Source organism: Lycium barbarum, chromosome 2 (genome assembly GCF_019175385.1).
Source record: "Lycium barbarum isolate Lr01 chromosome 2, ASM1917538v2, whole genome shotgun sequence".
In the NCBI taxonomy this organism is placed as follows: Eukaryota; Viridiplantae; Streptophyta; class Magnoliopsida; order Solanales; family Solanaceae; genus Lycium; species Lycium barbarum.
Window position 1 is genome coordinate 144,660,351 of NC_083338.1, and position 17,775 is coordinate 144,678,125.

At 37.1% G+C, this 17,775-nt stretch overlaps 1 protein-coding gene across 5 annotated transcripts; it reads right to left on the bottom strand.

Annotated features, from left to right (window-relative positions):
* Nucleotides 1-2,460: 2,460 nt before the first annotated feature.
* On the bottom strand, nucleotides 2,461-16,045 carry LOC132627811 (WD40 repeat-containing protein HOS15-like). 5 transcript variants are annotated; one of them, XM_060343395.1, is made up of 14 exons: nucleotides 15,845-16,043; nucleotides 11,935-12,080; nucleotides 10,794-11,178; nucleotides 10,538-10,632; nucleotides 10,377-10,423; nucleotides 8,882-9,032; nucleotides 8,735-8,798; nucleotides 7,234-7,392; nucleotides 7,002-7,123; nucleotides 6,248-6,322; nucleotides 5,363-5,416; nucleotides 5,176-5,249; nucleotides 3,327-3,401; nucleotides 2,461-3,019 (listed from the first exon to the last, which is right to left on the bottom strand). In XM_060343395.1, exons 1-14 carry the CDS (start codon nucleotides 15,903-15,905, stop codon nucleotides 2,800-2,802), a joined length of 1,728 nt encoding a protein of 575 aa, XP_060199378.1. In that variant the 5' UTR covers nucleotides 15,906-16,043; the 3' UTR covers nucleotides 2,461-2,799. The 5 variants fall into 5 exon arrangements, with proteins under 5 accessions (XP_060199378.1, XP_060199377.1, XP_060199379.1 ...); XM_060343394.1 differs by having other exon boundaries at nucleotides 10,538-10,635; XM_060343393.1 differs by lacking the exon at nucleotides 2,461-3,019 and adding an exon at nucleotides 3,924-4,245 and having other exon boundaries at nucleotides 3,340-3,401; nucleotides 15,845-16,045.
* Between the last annotated feature and the right edge of the window lie 1,730 nt (nucleotides 16,046-17,775).

The following is a 17,775-nucleotide window of genomic DNA, read 5'->3' on the forward strand; positions in this document are numbered from 1 at the left end:
CTTTGAGGTTGACTGATCAACCTTAAACTCCCTCATGTCCTTAAAACAATAAATTTTGACAGCCCGTTGCAACGCCTTTTTGGATGCGAACAACATTCCCTTTGCAAGGTAGCATCGATCTTTGTTGAGATCCTTTGGTTCAATCTAGGTTTTTTGGCGACTATCATCATCTTCTATTGTGAAGACAAATGCATTATCACGACTCTGCAGGCTGTCAAGATAAGGGATATTGTTAGAATGCCACTGAATTGGGCTTTCAGAAGCTGGGTTTTCAGCCATCGGTGGTGGTACATGGTGGTGCATTGGTTCTTGTTGGTTTTGGCTTTGAGGATCATCATCATCATCTTCATCATCGGTTACCTCTGCATTATTAGCTATTTCATCGTCATCACTTGATGATGACTCATAATAATTAGGAAAATCTTCATTATCAAGTGCATTCATCCTCCTACACGAAAAGTAACATATATATATATATATATATATACAGATAATTTAATATCAAGGTGATGAACTTACTGTCGTTCATAAGCACTGTCATGGTGTGGAGAATGATCAACTCCACCGAACTGAGAGGATTGACCAACATCCATATTTGGTACCACTGGCGAGTTTTAAGAATAGTTCCTATAAAGATTTGAAAACTGGTTATTTACCAATTCATACAACAAACACGTGCTACTACACATAATAATATGAAAAATTCATATTTACCAATTTTCATTGTAAGCTCGATTAAATTGTGGGCTTAGATTTTCCAGCGGCACTTGACCACTCAAAATGTCTCCATAAGAACTAAAGCCCCCATAAGTGTTACCATGAATAGGCTGGACTTGAGGGACTTCTTCTCGAGGTATCTTTTCAATAGACATCTCAAGAACATTAATGAATACTAAATCACGATATTCTTCCGGCGATCCCAAATAATCACTCAAAGATTCATCATCGTTGATATTGTGCATGCCATAACGCACTACACCGTTTGATATTGTTTGTGGATATCTGCCAGTTATTGAGATTCCAAACTCAGTGGGTGTAGTTTTCATTCTTTTGTGCATGTAACTGACAAGTGTTTCATAATTTAAAGTTGTCGGAAATTTAACATGGGCTTTTGGTTTGATACTATAACGAATGGAGTAATTGTCCTCGACGATATCTCCATCCCAAAATAGTGAAACCTTAACAGTTGAAGCATTTTGAGACATTTTTTCTATGAAGTTTGATTTTTTTTTTAATGACTTGTAAGACTTAGACTATTGAAGTTGATGAGTTTTTCACTCGCCAAGCCTTCAAGTTAAATACACCACTCAAAATTGTAATGCGTGGTGTGTTGTCAAATTAACACTTAGATTGCGCATTAAAATGGTGCGCAATACAAGTCGTGTTAAAACGGTCAAATAATGCAGCAATGTATTGTCAAATCAAGGCTTTATGTGTCATAGATTCCTGAAATTGTCATGCGTGGTGTTACATTGCGCATTAAAATGATGCGCAATACAAGTCGTGTTAAAACGGTCAAATAATGCAACAACGTATTGTCAAATCAAGGTTTTATGTGTCATAGATTCCTGAAATTGTCATGCGTGGTGTGTTATCAAATCAATACTTACAGTGCGCATTAAAATGGTGCGCAATACAAGTCGTGTTAAAACGGTCAAATAATGCAATAACGTATTGTCAAATCAAGACTTTATGTGTCATAGATTCCTGAAATTGTCATGCGTGGTGTGTTGTCAAATCAATGCTTACAGTGCACATTAAAATGGTGTGCAATACAAATCGTGTTAAAACGGTCAAATAATGCATTGTCAAATCAAGGTGAAGGGGAAGGGAGGCCTTTCGCGCACAGTTTATGTGCGTGAAAGGTTAATTCAGACATGCGTGCAAGGCCAAAGCTGATTTGAGTCTTGCTCCTTTAACGCACGAATTTCCTGCGTGAAAACTACTTCTATCTCTTTTTTTTTTGTACTAGTTTGGTTCAACTTTTTTTTTTTTTTTTTGTACTACTTAAGTCGCGGATTCCAAAATGAAGCTTTCCGTTACTGGGGACCTGTTGGGTAACACATGCTGCGAAAGCTCATGTCATTACTTCGCATCTCTTTTTTCCTTAAAGACTAGAATATGTCTATTTTTGTTTAGTCTATCAACAAATGAATCTCAACCGTCACTTCTTTTTTCGACACATGGCAATAATCTAACCATGTATTGAACTTTACTGCATAATTATGTAAAGGGATCTGTTCCCTACTCATGAGGCTTAACCTCAAGTGATCTGTCCAAATTCTAAATGTTATAGAGGACTCGTTTTGCATCAAGGCCGAAATACGGAAAGTCTAGGTCTAGTACTTTGCCAACTATGTGGTTTGAGTGCCATTATACTATTCTAGCTCACTCATAGTTAAACTGGGTTTGCAATAGAGGGAGGTGAACCCGCGCTCCCAGAGAATTAACAGTAGAACATCAACCTGAAACTGGAGGAGAAAATACAATTAATGTAACTCGATATCAGCATTTGGGCAACAAATACAGTTACGACAGTACACGCTTCAGCTTCCTCACTTCAACACAGTACAATGGTATAAATACAGCTTCAGCTGTCCCAAAACCTAAACCTAGGTCAGTGCCATGATCCTACCGGCATATCTACAACACGCTATAAATACGATTTGAATACCAATTGTTCTACAATTCTACATGCGACTAAGCAGACATTTGTCACAAATTCACACATTGCTTGTTACAAGTGCATGGATTTCGCCTATCTTCAACATGAACTTTTTCATGTTTGTTCCTCAACCCCTACATCCGAACATCAAAGACACAGACCACATTGTCTGCAAAACAAGCTGCGACCTTGTTGCCTTCCTTGTTCCAGCACACTTCAAAGATTCCGCCATTTCCACTGTACGTTTTTATGATCTTGGCGTCTTTGACAGACCATATATTCAAGCATCTATCCAATGACCCAGTTGCCAAGTACTCACTGTTTGGACTAAATGCGACAGAGTAGACAGGATCCCTGGGTTTAAAATGGAAGAGACCTCAATAAATACTAACACAAACCCATTCACATAACAATAACAATAGAAATATTTAAAGATGGACACGAGAAATTGTCTTGCTTTTCCGCTCTATCCCTTAAGGCATCTCCTAAAAGTAAATACTAGTACACCAATTGTAGCAATAACAATGATGATTCAATTTTAGTTATAAAAATAATCAAAAGAATTCAATAGTTCACCACGCAAAACAAAAAAATCATAGAAGGGTGAAGTCAAACAAGTGTGTCAAACAAAAAAATCATAATAAAGAATTATATCCATTACCTATGGCCATTCAAGCTGTGGACGAGGCGGCCAATTTCAACATCCCATAGCTTCACTGTGGAGTCAAACGAGGCACTGCACAAGAAATAAAAAGTTTGGAGGAAAGAGTAGGCACAAAAATTATTAGAGTGAAGAACAACAAAACAAGGTACTCATTGTCTTGTACTCGGATTATTCCTCAGAGGTGGATATAGAGCATGAAGCCAATCGGACAAACCTAACCTATTTTATAGACAATGTTACATGCAGGTAGCTATAGAACAACAACATACCCAGTGAAATCCCACAATGTGGGGTCTGGGGAAGGTAAAGTGTACGCAGACCTTACCCTTATCTCGGAAGATAGGGAGGCTGTTTCCGAAAGACGCTCGGGTCAAGAGAAAACACGACGAGAAAAAGGTCAGATAAGCACAAGCAGTTCAAAGCAAAATGAAAATGAAACTAACGAAAGCGAAAAAGTCATGATAAAGCAGATAGAGCAGTCTGAGAAAAAGAAGCAGTATCTACCACAGATAAATAAGATAATCGAAGTACAAAAAACAACATATAGTAGCAAGAATCAAAGGACAACAGACTATAGATCAAAACTGCGATTACCTACTAGCCTTCTACCCTAATCTGAGTACTCCATAACCTCCTATCTAAGGTCATGTCCTCGACAAGCTGGAACTGCGCCATGTTCTGTCTAAGTACATCTCCCCAATACTTCTTCAGCCGACCTCTAACTCTTCTGAAACCATCCATAGCTAACCTCTCACACCTCCGCACTAGGACATCTGTGTCTCTCCTCACATGCCCAAACCATCTCAGCCTCGCTTCCCGCATCTTGTCCTCTACTGATGCCACTCTCACCTTATCACAGATATCTTCATTCCTAATCCTATCTCGCCTGGTGTGCCCATACATCCATCGCAACATTCTACATGCAGGTAGCTATATGAGGACATAGGCAAATCACAGGGACAACACTTATAAGGCAAGAGTAGGGGCCATTATAGAACTCCTAATGTGCAAATCATATATTTCTGGAGATATTGTAGCTCTATGAAATGTAACAAGTGTAGTGAGAAGTTTGCGGGAAGCCATCTTCCCCCATGTTTTAAAAAATAAAAAATAAAAATAAGTGAATCAACCATGTATGCTTCAATCCCAATCTAGTAGTTGATTTCAGCCATCTTAATCCACTATATTCATCCTATTAATTCTATATATATATATATATATATATATATATATATACCCATACCCATTTCACTCCAATACTAACAACAACAACATACCCAGTAAAATCCCACAATGTGGGGTCTGGGGAGGATAAAGTGTACGCAGACCTTACCCCTATCTCGGAAGATAGGGAGGCTATTTCCGAAAGACGCTCGGCTTCACTCCAATACTAAATAACTACCTTTTAAGGTGCAGGAAAATAAGAGTAGGATTGGACTCAATTTGAAGGCTATCTCGAAGATAAGACAGAGTTAATTGGTTTAATAGTTTGGATAATTAACTTGCCATCTTCACCATGAATCACAGAAAAGAAAACAAGCTTGAAGTGGTAAAACAGCCATGTATCATCAAGAACACGACACAAGGAGGAAAACAAGTTTAAAACGATAATAGCTTTGTTAGTTTTCTATAGATCACCAGAAACTACGTAATATAGAGAACTGTCATCCCTTAACCCAAAAATTATAATACAATCATGGGACGAGATCTTATAGGAAGGAGACCTCGAGGTTACCAATTGACAGACAACTGTGGTAGAAACAGTAGGTCATGCAAAGTAAGATCAGTGGCAATAGGTTTTGATAAGCCAGAAACCCCTGAGGGCTGATCTTTGTAGCATATTTACCTTGCCAGCAACAACTGTTGATTTGGGTTGCTTGTACCAGGGCCAGTTGGACTCCATCTGATGGTGTAGATCTCCTAAAAAAATGAATACCGTAATAACTGATGTGTGATCTGATTACGTGAATCAAACAAAATCAGGAAAAGAGAACCAACATATTCAAATTCCTATTTGTATATGTATTCTGCACCTTGGAATGTTCTCTGAAATCATGCAAGCAGGCATCTTGTTTCACGCTCCATATCTGCACAGGGGATAAGAGTCATCCACCAATTTTACACAGCATCAATCAACATTGATTCAAGAATCAACAAATTTGAAATCCTATCTTAAAGTGAAGATGTGAATCAAGTTCCATGCAATCTCTTCTTACACTAAAATCTATTTATATAAAGCAGGAACTGGAGTTCTGGAATGTGTTTGAACTGGCTTGGGATTACTGATTTAGTATTCAGGAATCTAGGCCGAAATGCATTTTTTTTAATTGAAGAGGTTAAGCATGATAACTTCTTCTTTTCATGAAATGTCAAAGGTGTCCGACAGCATAGGGACTGGTGTGAAATGTAGAGAATCCCTAGCTTGAGAGAACTACTTTGTCCTCAAAGGACAAATTTTTGCATAGTGAAATGAAACAAGCCCAAGATAGAGCAAAGTGGATATAGTGAACCCCACTAGTGTGGGACTGAGACGTAGTTTTCTATGAGGTTAAGGAAGAGCTTACTGATTATTAGAAAATAAACTTATCAAAATCTTTGCAAGACCTAGTTAGTATGTATCCGTTACAGATGCAAGACGTCACGTTCAACTATTTGAATAAGTTACATGAATAGAAGATATCAATCAGGACTCCCAAGAGAGAAATAAAAAATGATCAGCTGAATTATCAGAAGAAAAAAAAATTAGAGACATTTGTATCAGCTAATCTGTAACGACTAAATTCAGAATTTGGATAACTATACGAGTGCAATTATTGCAGACCAGGTAACAAGAATGCCATAATCACCGCTTTTCTGAGACCTGTGAGGGAAACACTTCTCCTGCTATTAATTTAACGAAAGAGTACGTTAGCAATTACCTTAGCTGTGGTGTCATCAGAGCATGACGCCAACAAGGATCCTGAAGGGTCCCACTTGATTGCATTGACTTCACTCTGCAATCACAAGATAAAAACTTTTAACAACGCTCACAAAAAGAGTGCTAAAAATTGGTGTTTCTTACAATCTAGCATGCTAAAAGTTTGCATTTGAATGGGACTTAAATTCGCAAAAATAGTATGTATGGTCTAGAACACAAAATAATAGAACCACAACTCATAAGATGAAGCTCCAAATAGAAGGTAAGGAAATGATTGTCTGAGAAGTGCACAGTTGCATGATAATGCATTTGCTTGAGAAATCTTCGCACAGCCTAACCAATTCTTTTTCATGGCCAGAGAAAGGGGTCACAAGATTCTTTAGCCTATCACCTCATTATACCATATGTGTAGCTACAATTAAAACATCACATGCAACAAAGACATATAAAGATACCATAAATACAGGTTGCATCTTAATAATCAGGTAACTCAACCGAGGCAATAGTGGTACACATATTTTAGGATAATGTTCACATTTAGGCTTTTGCCCGGAACATTTTTTGAGAAACTGGTACTGAAAAAAAGAAACAAAAAAAATATTGACAGGCCGACTCTTTTATGCCCTTCTCATCCTCTCATCTCCCCTCACAAAGGTGCACAGTACACCAGCACCAATAAAATACTTACTGGCAACAGTAACAAAATATTGAACAAATATTCCACCCCCCGAAAAAAAAAAGTACTGGAATATAACCTGATGCCCGGAGAAAGTTTTGACAGGCCGACTCTCTCCAACTTTACAAACATAAATCATGTTATCAGTGGAGCAGGTCGCAAAGGAATTGTTGTTTCGCCAATCAACATCAAGAGTTGGAGCTGGAATACAATAATATATAAATGATTAGACAAGGAAGAGAAACCAAACTGTATCATGGCAGAAAAGTTTAGGAATTAGGACAATAGTAAAACAGAACAAGGAAAAGCACCTGTATGAAATTCAAATTGCTGCTTCCATTCGCCTGACTTTACATCCCACACAATTGCAGTTTTGTCTACACTACCACTAAGGAGATAATCACCTTTCTTATTCCACTTCAAAGAGAAGATTGGCCCTTTATGTTTGATTAGAGTATTTACCAGTTCCCCTGGATATGAAGTGACTCGTAAGATCAATCATTATCAGCAGAAGACATTCAGTGCCATAAGATGAGACAGGTACCCCACACAGTAAGCAAGGAAAGACCTTAACAGAAGTTAAACTTTTGAATGAAACAAACCAGTCTGATAATTTCAACATATTAAACTTCTGAATGAAACAAACCAGTCTAATAATTTCAACATATTAAACTTTTGAATGAAACAACAAACCAGTCTGATAATTTCAACATATTCTGAAGTTGACCAAACCATGACTAAGAATAGTCTATATCAAGAAGGATACTTTTTCCAACTGTGGAAAGGGAAGTAAGTGAGATTATGATTTGGGTTATAATCATGAAATCTACTGATAACCAGTTTCAAAATTTGGTGGATAATAGGTTTGCCCATCTGGTTTCTCCTCTTGTATATTAGACTTAATAACCAATAGAATTCGACCTCGTGACATGTGCCTACAACACATCTCGTGTTATACAATCTTTGCTGTTGAAACACACCCTAGGGCTAAGTTGGGAAGATGCTATAGGTAGTATACTTTTTCAACTATACTTTCATTGGAGTGAAGAAACCTCCTGATGCACATTATCTTTTTGGTCTTAGACGTGGTTCACAACTCTCTCAAGGCTGAAAACTAATGGGCAGGAGGCTACCCTTTATGAGTAGCATAAGTCAGGCAGCTGCTGTAGCTAGTATATATTTACAACTATCCTTTCAAGATGGTAGATGTTCAACAATTCTATGAAGATTGGTGGATAATAAATCAGTTCTCTCACATGCTTTTTAGAACAAAATCTGTGACCATCATAGTCCTTCAGGGGAAAAAATCGCAGGCCTTCTTAATAGCTGGACACGAGGATTCTGATAGTGCATCGCTCTAGAAAGGGAAGTTGAATAAGAAAAGGAGAAATGAGGGATGAATTGCACTGATGTTTACTACAATAGCAAAGTGATTTTAGGAAGACCGGTCCGTCACAGGAAAATGCTAGCAATTCCAGAAAGGTTTAGAGCTTTCACTTTCACTCTATAAGTTGTCGTGTATATTGTAGTACAGCTAAGAAGTGAGAATTATATAGCTGACTTGTTTGGGACTGAGGCGTAGTTGTTGTTTGCAGATGCTGTAAAGCAGCATCCTCTTGATGCTATAATAATAAAATGATCTACTCACTCCCTCAATGATATTTAAAAAAGGCATAAAAAAATAGGGAACTATATCTCCTACCACTCAATGGTGTCTCATAAAACTCAATATCGTCAGGACCAACTTTACTTTTGCATTTTGTCACACCCCATTGTTCAACAGCAAGAAAATGTTAAAAGAAGATTGCTTACCATCTCGGTTCCAAATTCTTGCTTGGCCATCATAAGAACCTGTTGCAAGTAGGTTTCCCTCGCCCTACACAATAAAGAAGTCATAGATACAGAAAGTAGAAAAGACAAATAAAAAGGATGGCCAGTAACAATCTACAAAAAGCTTACATTCCACTCAAGTGTAGTGACATCCTTGCTTTTCTCATTTGTTCGACCTTTAAAATGCTTTAATACCATGACATTTACTGGCCCATTTTGCATATGGGAATTACAAGGACCATCCCCAATTCTCCAAATCCTAGCAGTAGAATCTCCAGACCTGAATTAAGGATTTCGTATAATTAGCTAAAAAGTAAAATACTAATAATAATAATTTAAGGCTGGTCTTGACCTTTAGATGTAGCATACCCTGTGCAAAAGATTTTACAATTTAGAACACTGAACTCAAGAAGTGTACCGAGAAATGTACCACACAGTAATGACATTCAAGATTTTGGTTATTAGTAAGTCATATTGTTCAAGATTTAGGTGCAGTACAGTCTCAATTTTAAATGAATAATTACCTTAGATGTCAATATTATTAACTGCGAACATACAAGTCAATAGTACCATTCTAGTGACAAGAGTAGAGAACTTGAGCCACAAGAAGAGATCTATTGTGGTCAAGAAATCTGAAAGAGGTACTAATCACACGAAGTAATATCATAGCAAAATTCTCAATGCAAAGATACTTCCTTCAATGAACTAATTTAAGGTACAATTTAAAGCAAAGCCTTCAAATGTTGATAAGTGACATGCTGAAAAGCAGGCTTTCTTTAAGAATACAAATTGTTGTCCTCAAAAATATCTCCAACCATCTAAGTACGACACGCTCCTCTATAGGTATATACACGATAGCGATTTATTATTTATTTCCCCCTCCTTAATAGTAAGACTTGCTGATTTGATAAGACCAACAAGCCCTTACCCTGTCACATATATAGGACCTGATTACTTCTGGGGCTTATGTTTCTACTCCTGGACAAAATCCTTTTAGAATGTCTCTACTGTATGCCTTTTCCCCAGGGTGTGGTGTTTACTAGTTAAATAATATAACTATAGAAGGTTACCCACTTCCCCCTAAACAAGACATCCTCCTTTATAGTAAACATTTGACGTACACAACAACTACTATGCCTCAATCCCAAACAAGTTGGGGTTGACTATATAAATCCTCACTTCTCTATTTAAGCTCAATTCATGTCATCATAATACCAAATAAAACCAAAAGTGAGGACTCAGTTAAATATATACAAAACAAAAATAGTAACAACTAACAACGCAACACCACCACCACCACCAATATAAGTCCTCTAAAAAGACTATTAACAATACAAAAAAAGGTCATCTAACAATACAAAACCCGACTATTAAAGGTTTGATGTATGAACCAGGTAAATGCATCTAACACGCAAATGTCAATACTCGATAAAGTCTAAAGTAGTCCAGAGAGGGTAAGTGGTTTCGAAGGGATTTATGAGATCAATTAGATACTAGGTCTTGAAAAGAACAATGATCATCTCCAAAGTGCTAAAACTCGCAAAATGGAGACAGGAGAATAAAAATGAAATATCACTTGATTCCTATATAAGAGCAGCATCAAAAGAAATACTAATGTGCTAACCCAGATGCAAGAAGTGAACCATCTGGACTCCAGGCACATGCAAAAACCTGCCATAAGTTTAAGAACCACAAATATTGTCATGCTGATATCAACAAAGTTAATCAAATCATTAAATGAGAGTGATACTGAGTTAAGGAGTTATAGATAGTATCTAATCGCACCTCGGATGTATGGCCTTCCAAAACCAGTAAATCAGAACTTAGGATTTCACATGGCAAGGAGGTTGAGCTTGTGCAAATCTCCATGGGCTCTGGATCTACTATTTTGCAACTCCAAAAAGTCAGATGAGTAGAAATTTTATGCATTAACACGATTAATAAAGTTCAGACCAAATGTATCAGATGCATGTATGTTCCAGGATGTCTAGCAGTAAAGTTTGTAAAGATTTGCAAGCAAGAAGATATAGAAATATCATACCTCCAGCCTTTCCATTCTCCTCATGTCTAACAATCTCTTTATCTCCATTGGGTCTCATGTCCATAAGATCCTCACGTGGTTTTTCTTTCTCCTTATTTTTTTCTCTCTCCTTATCTTTCTCAATCCTTTCTCTTTCTCGATCTCGCTCTTTTTCCTTCTGTTGTTTTTCCTTCTCTCTTTCTTTAACAGGATCCCTAGCAGGTCCTATAGCAGGTTCCCGTTCATGCTCCCTCTCATGGTCATTGTTATCCTTGTCCTTTCCCCTAGGTTTATCTTTCCGAAGCTTTTCCTTTTTTTCTTTTATTATTTTCTGTAGCTCATATACATCCTTGGTGATAAGATCAATGGGTTGTAAAAACTGGAAGTCCTCGTCCATATCGTCATCCTGCATGCCTTATTTATTATCAGTCAGTTGGAAGTTCTAAAAAGACCTTGAACTCACGACTAGGGGTGGCAAAACTAGCCCAAACACATTTGACCCGCCCAACCCACCCAAGCTTTAATGGTTTGGCCTAGAGTGATTTTGAAGATGGGCTGATTTGCGCCAAATCATCAGCCCATACAATCCCATCAATGAGCCCAAATTGACCCATCAATTGCTCTCCATTCAAAAGTATAAAAGCTACAAAACATGATTAACTATTTTTAATCATTATTTAATTTTTTATTTTTTTTTATTTTTTTTTATTTTTTTTTTATTTTTTTTTACATTTTTAAAATATTTTATTTTTATTTTTTTTATTTTTTGTAATCTTTTGTTAATATTATTTACTATTTTTTTAATTTAAATTATTTTTTTTAATTTTTCTATTTCCAAAAAGTATTTAGATTTGATTTTCAAAACACCGTTTATTTGGAAAAGCACGAGCCAGAGAATATTTGCAATCAAAGAATATCAATAATTTTAGTTTCACAAAATGTTTTAAAAGTAGGTTGAGTTGGGCTGGTTGGGTTATGACCCATCATTTAGCCCATCTTGACCCAGCCCATCTTAGCCCAAGCAAGCTTTGGGCAGGGTTGGGCATTGACCCATTTATTGATCCAGCCCATCTTGACCCACCCAACTTTAGCCCAAACAGCCCATTTGCCACCCCTACAAGTCAGGACACAAACATCAAAGCATCACAAATTTTGCACTTACATTGCTCAAATTTGCTTCCAATTCGAGATATTGAATTCCCTTCTGGATAAAGGTAACCAGAGCACCAGGAGGAACTAAATTTCCATCTATTGTGCTCTTATTGATCCCTGCCTCATATCCTAAAGCAAATGCTGCATGCGTGAACCCTGTAAAGAAGTCAGAAAACCAGGAGACTCAAGATGACAAACTACACAACCAAGAGTGCCGAAAGACTATGAAAACATTAATAAAGAGAACTTGGACTGAAATCAATAAATAGACAGAAGATACAAACATGATCACCTAAGAGACCCAGCACTAAGGGTTCATTTTACCAAATATGTCTATTGTAGCAACAAAGTTAATAGAAATGGATGTTCTGAAACTTAATTTAATCATATCAGAAAAAAACTGAAGAACAACAGAAGTCGTGGATAAAGGAGAAGTAAGAGAAAAGGCCCAAGACAATGAGGGCATATCTCTAGATTAACCGAACCAACACAATACTACAACCCCAGCAACTATTTTGCGCCTAAATGAAAATCACAACATGCACATGTAAGAGTACTACTTAGCCATCCTATCTTTAACTAGTTAAAATAATCATCCCTAACTAACTGACATTATGTGGTTCTGCACTAATTCACATTGGATAAATCAGAAACTTTGCGCTAGGTCAGATTATATCATTTTTAAACACATTTTCTGGTGAAAATTCCGGTTTGCTGCAACCCATTAATATAGGAAGTGTACGAAACAATCATTAATTGATAGCTAACATTGAGTTTGCCTTAATCCAACGAACATGATCTATTACATGCCAAAGCAATTTAAAATGGCACAGGATTACAAATAATACTGTCCTTTGCTTGAAGCCCTATAAAGCTGTCTCTTTTCCCCGTCTCTCCCTTTAATAACAGAGGGAAGAATTTGAGCATGCAAGGTTCTAAACTTGCCTTAATTAAACAGCTTCTTTCTATTTCTCAGGGGAATTCATAACAAAGACTCTGAGGATTGTTATTTATAAAGAACAACATCCACTTCCTTTTCAAAGTATTTTCTTTGCCGACTGATTGCTTAGCAACAATTGGTGCTCTAATCTCTACCTGGTACAGACTCCATTATTGCAGACGAATAACCACAAACTTACAATCTTAGAATCAACATCACAACCAAGGACCAAAACATAAATGGAAGACAACAGGAAGCTCCATAGCCGGTCACAAGCATGGAAACAAAACTTTAGCAGATTTCAGGTATTAGAGCTTGAAAACTTCAGGTTACATTCAGAGCCTTCTCGAAGTTAGTCAACTTTCTTGGCACTGTTTCAAAAGTAGAAATTACTCCCTCTGTGTAGTGGCAGAGACAGGATTTTTACCAAGGGGGTTCAAAATATAAAGAAGTAACACACGAAAATTACAACATGATAAAAGGTGAGATTCGGGTCGGGGCGGGACGGGACGGGGTGGGTCAGACTAAGCTTAACCCGCTAAATTTAAGCTCGCCTTGTCATGCCGCCATGTAACATCTCTTTCTACTTTTGCCCTGCTCCATCAAGGTCTTCTTAAAATTACTTGCGCTTTTTTATTTTGTTCACTTTGCAGTGTTTTACTTCATTTTAATCTCTCTTTTTTTTCCGAATTAGTGCCCCTTCAATCATATATTATCTTTGAAAATCGCCAAAGTTCTTGAACGGGAAAGAGACTGATAAAATTTATGAATGAGAGAGAAAGAGGAACAAAATAATAAGAATCTTAACGTAATCCCTAATTATTAAAAAAGTGATAGGATTTTGTTTAAATATGGTATATTAATTGTAAAGTCTGCTACTATGGAAATAATCCAAAAATTATGGTATTAATATAAATATCTTTTTATAAGATATCTACAATGTAAAAACAAGGAACTATATACCTGGGCTGGCCATTTGTAGTTTATTTCTCCTACGAAATGCAAAATTCAAGGGGAAAAAAAAAAAAAAGGATAACGATCTTCTTCAACTTATTTTAGGAACTACCATTATGTTCATATTTTGGGACAAAAGGATCTTGAAATCATTTAAGTTGGATTTTTCACATGAGAAAGTAATCATGGGCCTTAATAGATACAAGGCTTGGAAGGAAATCGTGGGCCTTAAATCACCAAAGCTGGGAAAGAAATCGTGGGCCATACCTTATGCATGCAAGCTGGGGAAAGCTTAAAAAAGAGAAAAATCGGCAGTGAGCAAGACTCGAACCTGCGACCTTAAAGATAAGTTGAACCCCCTTAACCACTGAGCCAAGCTTCACAATTATGTCAAGGGGGTTCATTATGCAGTATATATACAATGTAATTTTTTGGCAAAGGTCCCTAGCTCCGCCCCTGCTTTCATGGCTCTATCTTAAAATATCTTAAACGTTTTTAAGATGTATGTTTAACTAACATTTTTAAGATGTATTTGTCTGCCAAGCAGGGATAATTGCAACCGACAGTACTTTTCCTATATCTTCACAATATCCAAAATTTAACACGAAAAATATAAATTACTCCAGTGAGGACTGAGGAGGTAGCGGAATGAGGATACTTAGATGGATATGCCCAATAAAGTTAAACAGGCCAAGGAGGTAGTGACCTACGTGGTGGACAAGATGAGGAAAGCAAGACTGATATGGCGCGGGCATATGAACAGGAGGTGCAAGGATGTGCCAGTGAGGACGTGTGAGATGTTGGCTATGGCAAGAGCTGGAAGAGGTAGAGGTAGGCCGAAGAAGAACTGGAAGGAAGTGATTAGACAAGACATGGCACAGCTTCAACTAACTTAGGACATGACCTTAGATTGGAAGGTATGGACAACGAGGATAAGGGTACAAGGTTAGTCGGTGTTGCACTGTGCGTGGAAGCCGCCGCCTCTTCTTCTTTATGTAATTTTATTTAGTTATCACGTAGTTTCTTAATCTCCAAGGAGTATTACTAATCCCCTCCGTCTCAATTAATTGTCGCTTTTTTGTTTTACACGCTCCTTAAAAAATATTAATTGGAAGGGATATTAGACCTACTTTACCCTTATTTATGTCTAAGTTATAATCTCTCTCCACTAAATGTTTACTCTATTATGTGTCAATTCCATTAATGACAAAATTCTACTAAGGGTAAAATGGAGAAAAAAATAATTAATTATGCCTTGAACTTCTAAAACGGCAAGTAATTTGAGAAAACTATTTTTAGTAACCGCGACAATTAATTATTTTTCTTACAATCCTACATTGCTTACATCTCTTTGGAGCCGAGTGCCTATCGGCAGGGGCGTACATATGTGCAACTTAGTGGTGCTTCAGCACCCGTTAAACCCGACATAAATTAGGTGTAGTTATACAAGAAATATATGAAATTTGGTTATAAATGTTAAAAAAACACCCTGCAAACCAATAAGACAGCTGGGTGCTTTGGTTTCCAGGCGGAATCTAAAGGCTCGGGCGGCAGGAGACCGGTTTCCATCCTATTGCTCAGCATTTCAATTTTGGTAATGATAATATTAAACGCAATTATCTTTTAGTTGCACACACGACCCTTAAATCCTGGGTCCATCGCTGTCTATCGGAAACAGCCTCTCTACCCCTCACAAAGGTAGGTAGGGTTAAGGTCTGGGTACATCCTATCCTCCCATACCCCGCTTGTGGGATTACAGTCGGGTGTGTTGTGGGATTGCTCCGAAAATTGTTCAAATTAACTTTCCATAAGCTAAAAACGCCAAACAAAGCATTCGTTGGTACGAAAGAGAGTGTTACATAAGCGTTCGTGCATAAAACAAAGCAAACGGTGTATATCATAACCAAAACCTATAAACCTAGTAAAACAGGAAGTTGAAAATCGAAACAAAAGACGAATTTTCTCAAATATAAATAGCGAGTAGCAATTAGTAATTGAACCCTAAAAATACACATAGAAAAAAGACCTGATTCTTGAAGGTAGCGGAAAACGAGGTAGTTAAGCTCGGAGGAGGTAATAGAGATCATCGTTGCGAAACGGAGAAAACAAACACCATGTGCTTGAGGAAAGAGATATGTACGAAGGGAGACGTTACAATTTAGATGTACATTTTTCCGTAGCAAACGTCATCTTCACCGCTTATTGCTATAGCTCGGTGATTTGGAATTTGGAACATGGATGTAGATGCTTGAAGTGACTGCTCTAGGCCTTTCGTGGGCTTGGGCCATCCAGCCCATTTACTTGGTTTTACCCCTTCTCTTTCCATTTTTTTTGCGCTGGATTGCCCTTCTTTTGGGCTGGTCTTTAAATTTTGCCCCTCATATTTGTGGTCTTTAAATTATGCTCCTCATATTGCTGGTCTTTAATTTTTGTCCTTCGCATTGCAACTCTGAGCGTTCACGCAGAAATCATGAGGTTCTGAGTTCGAACTCCCGCTCAAGTATAAATTTAAAAAAAAAAATTGCAAGACAAGGTTTGGGTCGCATGTATGCCGGACCCGGCATACACTAGGAATTACCAAATTTATGTCGGACCCGTCATACTCATGCCTTATGGGCATACTTGACATAAGTATGCCGGGTCCAGCATAACTTTGGTAATTCCTTAACAAGTTTATGCCGATGGGGGCATACTTTTAATGGGCAAACTTTTATGCCGGACCCGGCATAAACTTGTGAAGAAATTACCAAAGTTATGCCGGACCCGACATACTTATGCCAAGTCTGCCCATAAGGCATAAGTATGTCGGGTCCGGCATAACTTTGGTAATTCCTTCACAAGTGTATGCCGGTGGGGGCATAGCGAAATTTAAACTCTGTCTTACGAATTTTTAAAAAAAATTTGACTGTGTGGGGTTCGAACTTGGAACTCATGGGTTTTAGCCGAAGGGAAAAATTTAAAGACCACCCCAAAATAAGGACAATTCGCAGAATTGCCCTTTCTTTCTTGGGAAAAGGACACGCAGTGGCCATCAGAAATTTGTTCGGCCCATGTTTGGACATTGGAAACATGGGCCCAAAGTATTATCAAACGCTAGCCCAACAACTCATTCACTACAGGAAAAAATTAGACTAAGATCAAAAAGTCGTCACTAAAAGGTTCGCTACAAATAGAATAGGAATATTTGTGGCGACTAAAGTTGCCCCAAAAGATCAAAAAGTCGCCACTAAAGATCCACGAAAAATATTCATATTGAGCCTTCAAAAGTATCCAAAAATATGTATAATACGTGTATAATTAGTAAGTATACATTGATTGAGCCTTCAAGAAATATCTCAAAACACGTATAATATGTGTATAATTAGTAAGTATACATTTATTAAACAAAGATTATGCACCAATGGTACATTTTCTAATTATATTATTATACACAAATTATACAAAAATGACATATTTTCTATACATATGCTTTGGGGATACATATTCTATACGATAATGATACAATTTCTATACGTATGATATATTTTTTCTATACATATATAGTAGTAATGCATATTCTATACAACAATGATATAATTTCTATATGTATGATACATTTTCTGTATATACATAAACAGTAGTGATACACACACAACAATGATACAGTTTATATACATATGCTGAAATTAGTTTGAAAAAGACTAGAAAATGGAATTATTTTGAAAAGGCTAAAAATGACTTTTAAGATTCCTAGCCATCAAGTGCCAAAAGTTTCACCTGAATGGCCATTTCTGTCCTTTTCCCTTCTTTATCTAGACAATAAGATTACATTTGTTCACATTTTGGCATGCTAATTCTGAATTCGAGGTGAAAAAGTGAAAAACATCGTTAAGGTAAAAAATTCACGAGTATCATATTTGGACACTATTATTTAATTTGTATCCACTTTCTTAATTTTTTCTATATATTTATCCACTT

Bases quoted from the DNA above. Each gene is read 5' to 3' on its own strand.
- LOC132627811 (XM_060343392.1), bottom strand. From the start codon at position 15,905: ATGATCTCTATTACCTCCTCCGAGCTTAACTACCTCGTTTTCCGCTAC. The intron at 9,033-10,376 runs GTTAGCACATTA...TCCTTAATTCAG, and splicing joins GGTTCACTTCTTGCATCTGG to GTCTGGAGATTCTACTGCTA. The intron at 5,250-5,362 runs GTGCAGAATACA...TCATTTTTTTAG, and splicing joins ATTTCAGAGAACATTCCAAG to GAGATCTACACCATCAGATG.